The 9,250-nt window shown below is 46.3% G+C and overlaps 1 protein-coding gene across 1 annotated transcript; it reads right to left on the reverse strand.

Moving 5' to 3' along the window:
• Window positions 1-2,466: 2,466 nt before the first annotated feature.
• Window positions 2,467-7,629, reverse strand: LOC310868913 (eukaryotic translation initiation factor 4 gamma 1-like; the record flags this gene model as incomplete). The annotated part of the gene is made up of 1 exon (XM_083779399.1): window positions 2,467-7,629. One exon carries the CDS (start codon window positions 7,627-7,629, stop codon window positions 2,467-2,469), a length of 5,163 nt encoding a protein of 1,720 aa, XP_083635525.1.
• Window positions 7,630-9,250: the final 1,621 nt, after the last annotated feature.

A 9,250-nucleotide genomic window follows, 5' to 3' on the forward strand; every position in this document is an offset into this window, starting at 1 on the left:
CAAGATGGCGGGTGGTTCGATCGTTCATAACAAACGGGGGGAGCTATTTTCGCTCGATTTTCGCGGATTAAAAGCCCAAATAATTCAGCGTGTGCTCTAAAGGTAATACAACAATCTCGGCAGTGAAGGGGGGTTGATTAAAATGCGGGTTAATCGTAAAAAACAGTCAAACTGTTAATAGGGAGACAAAAATAAAGAAAACTTGAACCTTGTCTAGAGTTTGAATGGACAGGTATCAGTCAAAAGGGAGACATCAAAAGGAAAGATGGATGGGGAAGGATCATCATTTGGAATGTCAGAACAGGTTCTGACATGCAGTATATCCATATATGGAGATCTAAGGGTTTGAGGTCAGATGTAGAGTTGCTGGCCAATATTGATGACATCAGGGATCTCCATATATGGGCTTAACTGCGACAGCAGGTTGTATGTACTATGACATCAGGGTCTCCACACTTCCTTCCGTGATGATGTCACGAGACCTGGACACCATATATGGTGCCCGACACACACTGATGGCCGACACACTGACAGGAAATGCACGATTCCATAGTTAACTGCGACCGAAGGTAAACCAAATAATAAACTAAATCTCTGCATATTTGACTGATATTTATACACACACACACAACAAGTGTTTTTACATAATATGCCACCTGGATGTCCCCTAATCTTTTCCTAATCGTTTTGATTTATTTATTTAAGTTTTGTTGTGTTGTTATTAATTATTTGAATATGGGAAGTGTTATGGGTTTATGTTGTGAGACTTTATGTGTAGGCTTGTTTTGACATGATATTCTGTCGGTGATCTGTGTGTTTTAGTTTTTGATCACCCCTCTCCCCTTCATTGAATTGGAGGTGTGTGATATGTTTGTGGTGAGAGCATAGCCTATTTACACGCACCTCGACAGTGGGTGCATAGCCAACCTCCTTCCATGATATTTTTGTGCTGCCACAAAGTATGAGTAATTCCTTGAAAATGTGACATGAGTCATGACAAGATGTGACATATTGTGAACATGAAGATATGCCACTGTCAGTGAGACACTGTTGTATGATGATATATGCAGAGTTAATTGAATACGTTTGAATTCACAAGTCAACTGCAAGTTCATTGACCCATCACAAGTTTGGGTGAAGTTAGCACAAATTAAAGTTACAAAAGATAATCATAAGAGTTGAGGGGGAAAAAGGAAAATAACTGACCACACACACACACACACACACACACACACACACACACTAGAATAATAGTAGTAGAGCTGGTAGAGCAGCTGGATGTTCCCAGTTCCAACGGGCTCCCCAGTGTTTCTGTCGAAGTGTAGAGCAAGAATCTGAACTCTGAATCCCCAATTGCTCTCGATGTGCAGGTTCGTGCCTTCTTCCACCATCACCATTTATATTATCACATACATACAGTATACATACACACATACATACATACATGCATGCATGCATGCATGCATGCATACATGCATGCATGCAGTACATACATACATAAAATAAAATAAAGGAATGATACCTCAGACTCTTGTGCAAGTAGCAAGTAGTATGTATGAAGTGGGTGATTCTAAGGTTCAAATCTAGCATTATTTACATGTGAAAAAAAATCACACCCGTGTGAACTGAGTGGTGCAACTCCCCTCTCCCCCCTCCTCTCATCTCTCTCTCATTAGCAGGCAACAGTGCAGCACTAATACTATCTCTCTGTTTCTGGCACAAGAGCGCCCCTACTGGTACTCATAGTCGTACTGGTGCTCATGACCACATAGCTAGGTGAACACATAGGTAGGTGAACACGGACATTGCTGTTCCTTGGAGTGGTTGCACCATGTGGCGATGTTTTAGCCTTCAGCAGTGTAGCAGTATACGCACGCACACACACGCACGCGCACACACACAATGTAGATCGCTAGGCTCCTGCAGAGCCTAGCCGTAAAAAAACAAATGCCTCTGCCCCGTTGTCAAGTTAATGTCTCTTGGATCTCAGACTTAATGTGGCCTGTCTATGACGTCTGTCAGCTTTGATGTATCTATGACGTATAAAGCCTGATTCCTGCTAATTACCACTATACCTCCGTGACCCCACGGTGTGTCGGAACGACATCCAGGCATTAAAATCACAGCACTGGTTGTACACATGCTTCAGTGTCCCGAGGTGACAGAGTGATCATCTGCCAGCCGTCTTATTGCAGGATAGACCCATTGATCGGATTACTGAGTGGGCGGAAGTCCATTGGTTTGCGAAATTAGCACTGGATTCAGATCCACATCTAGATGTCTTGATAATAGACTGGACAAAGCTGGGTGGGGAAAAAAAAAGAAAAAGAATAGTAAGATTGAACATTTAATCCATAATGCAATCTCTCCCAGTTAAAGAAAGATTTTCTTTGTCTTGCTTTGTATTTTTGTATTATATTCTGTTCATGCAGAATGATTTAGCTGATTAATCCGTCCACTCAATGATCACTCTCCCACGGTCAATGTCTGAAACACCGCCAGTCGTTCTAGAAGACCTAGAAGATTAGAGGGTGGAGTGGGAAGTGGGGAGCTGTGGTCAGACTCTACCTCTGCCTCGCGGAGCCAGGTGAAGAAGGTAGTGGTGGACTTGAGGGCCATGCTCTTGCCCTGCTGCTCAGCTGGGTCGTTGCTGGACTCCCACTTGTAGAAGGCCTCCTCTTTGATCACATCTCCATTGTACAGTGTGTCGAACATCAACAGCAGGTAGCGAGGCTGTTCCATCTCCACCATGAGGGCTTGCAAGGCATAGAGAGCTTGCAACTCCTTCTGTTCGTCGTTCAGGTATCTCTGCAGTAGCTCTGCTCTTTGGTTGATCTTCTCAATGTCTACTTTGAGTGGATTGTCCGAGATGATGGCCGACCGGCAGATGCAGGTCATCAGTGCTCTTATAAACATGTTGGGGGATGTCTGCTCTTCATCGAGATTTGCCTCGTTCCAGTCAAAGTCCTTGTCCTGGATAAGTCTGTCCAGCTTTTTGATAAGTCTGTTTAGCTGTACCTCCTCCTTGCCGCTCTCAGACTCATCACCCAAGGTGAACTTAACATTTTTGTCTGTCACAAATTTGATAACGTCTTCATCCTCAGGCAGGAAGTCTTTCCAGCTCAAGCCTACTTCCCTCCACATGGCTCCCACCTTTATATGGCTTATTCCTTTGCAGAGTTTAAGGATGATGTGGACCAACAGGTCTCCAGCCTTACCCAGAGGAATGAGAGGCTTGGAGATCTCATTGAAGAGCTGTCCCATGGGGATACCTCCCTCGTGGAGCATGGGGCTGATCAGCTCTGCCAGATACAACAATAAGTGGGGGCAGTCATAGGTCCTATCCTCTGCCTCCTCTAGGACCTCTTGAAGGCCTTTGTAGTACTGCTGTGTAGGCATCATGTCAGCCTTGATGAGCTGGTGCAGAAGCAAGCCCATGTTCTCTCTGTCTCTGTCCTTTCTGTCTAGCGTGATCTCCACACCTTTCCGCACAAAAACAAATAGAAGCTTGGCACTATTCATATCCTGCACGCAATCCAGTGCCTCTTTCATGTTGTTGATGAGAAGGTACTCTTCGATGGTGTCTGTGGATCTCTTCTCCAGCTCCTCCTCAGTGAAGGCAGTTTTGTTGGGTGTCTGGAGAGGTGGGAGTGTGGGACCAGGCTCCCTGGTGAAATATTTGTCTCTGCTTCCACGGTCTCTCTCTCTGTCCTCCCATTCCCGGTTGTTTGTCATGTTGGCCACATGGCAGACGGGGTCAGCGGGGCCACAGCGATCTCTCTCACGTTTGATCAGTCTGTCTCTGTCATCTCGATTGTCTTCTCTTCTGTCAAATCGATCATACCGGTCCCCACGATCTTTACTAGAGGTGTTTCTCTGGGGCACTTGTTTATCCGAGTCCAGAGAGGGCCCTAAGGAGGGTTGCTGTGGAGCAGAGAATCTGTTCAGGGTGCTGGTGGCCGGATAGTTGCCAGACTCTGAGTCAGGTTCAGCCAGCTTGATACTGTTTCCATCGCTGCTGCCTTTTATGCTGCCCCACATACATTTACCTCCTGGGGTCAGATGCTGGCTATTAATGTCAAAAAGTGGAAGTTTTGGACGTAAAGTATCGATGGCTCGGTTCTTGTGGACTGTCCAGCATGAATCCCGGGAAGGGTTGTGAAAAACCCGGCGGCCTGGCGGAACGATTGACTCCTTCTTGGAGAAGGTCGGCTGGAACTTCATGTGCTCATCCTGAACATCTTTGTGGATCTGGGTTAGGGTCTTAGGACCCTCGTCCTTATGCCTGGGCACCCAGAAATTCCTTCTGAGGTCCAAGACATCCTCTAGCATGAAGCGTGTCTTCTGGCTCTGCTTGGAGGTCTTTCTCTGCTTGATGAGCTTCTCTATCTGGTTGAAGTACTGGTCCATCCGAGGCTTATGCTTATCAGAGTCCAAGTCCTTGCCAATGGTTTCAAGAAGTCTGCACAAGCACTCCAGGGACAGGTCATGATTTTTGAGCAGCTGGTCAATACAGGTATGCATAATCGTCTCTCTTAGCATCTTGAGCTTGAACAGTTCCCCGATAAACTTGATGTTTCCCAGGGAGTATCTCTTGTCCTTGTCCAGTTCCTCTTCAAGGCGCTGCTTATCTTCCTCCGGCGAAGTGGCATCAAGCTCTTTCTGTTTCTTCTCAAATATCTCAACATCATCCTTGTGCTTTTTAAACTCCTGCTGGCAGCGGTCGAGCAGCAGCTTTTTGAACTTCACAGATTCTAGTGGCTTATCTGTGGTGGGAACTTCAAGCTCTTGAAGGCAGTGACACATTTCAGCATTGACAGCGGAGAATATGGGCTCAGAGATGGCCTTCTCAAAGATGAGATTGATGACTCCCTTCAGCCGGTACTCCGTGTTGATGGGGAGCTCCTTCACCTGCTTCGTCAGATACGGCAAATTCTCAGGTGTCAGCTTGTTAAGGACACCACGGACACACTTGAGCAGATCTTGGGTCTTGGTCTCTTCTGGGTCAACCTCCTCCAGCCTTGGCTTCTTGCTGGATGGCTTCCAGGCCTTCTCTGCCTTGTTGAGCTGCACGTCTTCAGACATTGTCATGATAATCTTCCTAGGCTCTATCCTCATCCCCTGCTGGTAGCGAGGAGGCCCAATACTTAGGCCTGAACCCATACCTGGAGGTGGTCCTCTTCCACTTCCTCCCATGACATGTCTGTCCTGGTTGACCAAGTAAGGTAAATCAGAGCCACAGTTTAAGCTTGTTAGATGACTGGGGTCCAGCTGTCGTGGATTCATCTTAGTGGCCTTCTCCAGTACTATTTCTCTCATGGTTGGTAGGTCTTCAGGTTTGTTCATACTGGCCGAGGTGTACTGGAGGCTCAGAAGGAAATCTCTGTCATACTTCCTCTTTTCCTTTGGGTTGACTGGTTGCAATGGTTCTTCTTTGAACTGGTACTTATTGAAGGTGGCGGCAGGCTTTGGGTCCTTTGGCTGGATATTCTCAACATCAATGTCCTCCTTGTCTTTGCAGGTCTGGTCAGCCTCCTCTGAGGCAGGTATGGCCATGGGGGCCTGAGCCTCCGGAGCAGGGGTGGGTTCTGGTTCAGGGGGTGTCTCAACGACCTCTGTAAAAGCATCCTGGAGGTCTCCCTCCTTCTTGTTCACGTCCCTCATCTTTCTCTTTTTCCGTTTCTTTTTCTTTGAAACAGGCAAAGTAGCTTGCATAGTAGTTTCCCCTGGAACAGGGGAAAATGTGGGGGGAGGGTGAGTGTCGTCCCTCTCTTTGGCTGCAGGTGCAGGAGGGGCCATCGCCACCTCCTTAGTGTCTGATGTGACCATAGTGACTCCCTCTGCACTAGTGTCCACCTTGTCAACCGGCATTAGGGTCTGCCCATTAGTGTCAGAGGCATCTGCGATGGTCTCAAGTGTCTCTGACTGGGATATGGGTATAAGCATTGCCTGGACAATGGGGGCGGTGGTCTCAGGTACATCAGTTGGAGTTGGTGTATCTAGCTGGGCTGTGGGTGTCACCTGGACAACAGGTGAGTGAGTTTCTTGGACAACGGGTGAAGGTGATGCCTGGGTGACTAGAGCAGGAATTGCCTGGACAATGGGTGCCTGAGCAAAAGGCATGGTTGTGGGCACTTCGAGTTGCTGGGTAATGATTACCTCAGGGTTCTGTGGGACAGGCTGGAGGCAAAGCTGATTATCAAGTTGCTGAGTAGTGTCTGACTTGACAATAGGGCTGTCATAGCACTCGCCAGTGCTGGTGGCTGGGGCCTCGGAGGCCTGTGGCAGGCAGGCAGCAGAGCTCCTGCAGAGCTCCTGCAGCACATCGAGTGTCCCCGGAAACTCGATATGGCTGTTGTCGCATTCGCCAGTGGCCAGAAAGTCGATGGGGCTGTTGTCACATTCACTACTGCTAGTGGCCAGGGCCGGAAACTCGATGGGGCTGCATTCGCCATTGCTAGTAGCTGGGGCCTCTGTGTCCTGCAAGGCAGGCAGGAGGCCCATCAGGAGGTTCTCCTGATGGGTATTAGGAGTCTCCATGGGAACCTCTGCCTGACTACTGGGTGAGAGCATGATGGAGAGCCCCACTGACTGCACCTCTGACAGCCCATTGGTGATGGAGGGAGGGGAAAAGCCTGCATCTAATAAAGCAGTCTCAGACTTCTCCCCTGTTTCTGTTCTTCCCTGTGCTGTGGAGGCTGTGTCTGGTAGGGGTGGAGGGTAATCTGGGATCTTGGGCGCTGAAGAAGGGGTAGGAGTGTGCTCCCTGCTGGGGGCATCTATAACTTTAGTGTCGCCCAAGGAGGGTGGCTGGTCCAGGGGTGAAGAGGGAGGCATTTTAATATCTGTGTAGTAGGGAGGAGAGTCTTTAGGAAGGGCCTCTCTCTTGATAATTTCATGTGCAGGATTACATGCGTCATCAGGTCTGACCAGCACAGATGTGGGGGCAGCAGCTGTATCCATCTCACCGTTTGCCTGAGCGACAGCTGTACTCTTTGATCCAGATATGGCTGACTTGAGTCCGGTTGGGTTTGAACGACTGCGGCCTCCTGACATGATCTCATCTGTAATGTCTCTTCCTCCCTGGTTAGGGTCCCGTATTCTGATTGGTCTGCATTCCTGTTTGATGGCGATGTGTTGCAGAGGCAGTTTTTGCTGTTGCTGCACAGCTGCATTCATGATAACACACCCTGGCTGCACCTGGGGTGTGAACTGGGTCTGGGCAGAGTAGTAGGCCCCTGCATAAGCAGGGATGGTGCCAGGGTAGAAGCCGGAAGTGCCTGCCGGCACTGGATACTGAGGTGCAGGCACATATGTCGTCATATGGTACTGTCCTGGTATGAAGTACCCAGGCTTCATATCTGGTGGCAAACTGGGGAAAGGCTGCTGCAGTTGGGGGATTATCATCATCATCTGGGAGAAAGCTCCCGGCTGGTAGACATGGGTGGAGTCCACGGGCAGCAGCGTTAACTTGACCTGGGAAGGTAAGTAGGTCCCGCAATAATTACAATAATCAGCAGGGCTTGTGCCACCAGGGTGGAATCCAGGAGTGGCCGCTGGTGCTGGGTGCTGTTGTTTGGCCACATACTTCTCAGATGCATGCTGGGAGTACGGTTGACGGATTGCCATATCAGTTGTAGTCATTTTTTCTTTGTCCTCCCCCCTCTCTGCTCTCCTCTCCCTCTTCTCTTATATTCTCAATTGTCCTTTCTCTTCTACTCTCCTCTCTCCTCTCTTCTCTCCTGCCCCTCACTCTCCCTCTCTCTAAATAAATGAAAGTCTCAAATGAAATAAAATAAGTGATTAGTATTAATACATAATTAAGTGTAATAATTGGCTTCTGTATGGTTCAATCGTTAACTAATTCGTTTTAGGATGCAGTATTGATATAAATGCTTCTTCAGCACCTATAGCCTATATAGACTGACCAAGATCTGGTCTGACGTCACAGTCAACATATACAGTACCATTGCCTAGTGACACCAATTTGTACACTTTAAAACGTATACTTAATACTAAGCAACATATTGAATGCAATATAGCGTAACTTGCAACATAACAAGCCTTGGACACACCAATTGCGTTATTTAATAGTGACCGTAGGTCGCGTTTACTATAATAATAATTATTAATAAACTTTTTTTTTTGATATTTGTATAGCTATAACAGAAGAAATACAATACATATATGTAGACAACAGAATAGGAGACAGATATTGAATAATTTTAAATAAGAAGGTTTAAGCATTAAAATCAATTTTGTAATGTGTTTTTTAGGGATTTAAAGATGGAATTTTTGTATGTTTCTATGGAGTTAACATTATTCTAATTATAGAATATTGAAATGTGTCTTCCCTGTGTATTTTTGGTTTCTCAAAAGGCCCAATCGAGGCCCAGGTCAAAAGGCCCAATCGAGGCCCAGGTCAAAAGGCCCAATCGAGGCCCAGGTCAAAAGGCCCAATCGAAATGACAGTGAATATCAACCCTTCCTCCTTAAGCAACTGAATGTAGCTTGAATGCAATGTGTAGCTTGAATGCAATGAGCGAACAGAGCCCATGAGCAATGTTTAATTAATTTAATCTGATTAATTTAATCTTCATAGAAATGTAATAGAGTCAAAAAGTAGGCTACGTATAATATGCATTTGAAATGTCAAATTAAACGTCACAAGTAAAAAGAAAGTATAGGCTTAGACTCAAAGTAAAATACAGCTAGTCTAAAAATGTTTACTTTAGTTAGTTACATGAGTTAGTTACATTAGTAGTAATGTTTACTAAAAGCTAGTTTAGGCCAAGTAGGCCTAGATGTAGCACAGGCCCTTGGGTACCTGTGTTGATGTCTTTTTTAATTATTTAATTTGTTTGGACAAATACATTTTCACATTCTTGTATAATGTCTAATGTGGTTGAGAGCAGCCCCCACCCAGAGCCATAGAGTAATTCAGAGTTACGACATTGAGGGGGCAGAAAATTGAGCGCTGGAGTGATGTTCATGCAGCCTGGAGAGTGACAGCTAGAAAAATGCTGCCATTTGTCCCAAACTGATGCTATTTGTTTAAAAAATGCTTTATACCCTGTTATAGCATATAATGATGGAATGTGACATAGCTCTGTTTACAAAATGCTGTACCCCCTCCAGCTGTATACTTTCCCCATTTTCAACTGTTTATTATATTAATTTGTGACACTTGCTTTGGCAATGTAAACGTTTGTTTTCTCAAGCCAATAAAGCTCCTTACATTACAATACAT

The sequence above is a fragment of the Protomyctophum parallelum genome (assembly GCF_964188405.1).
Source record: "Protomyctophum parallelum genome assembly, chromosome: 1".
Classification (NCBI taxonomy): Eukaryota; Metazoa; Chordata; class Actinopteri; order Myctophiformes; family Myctophidae; genus Protomyctophum; species Protomyctophum parallelum.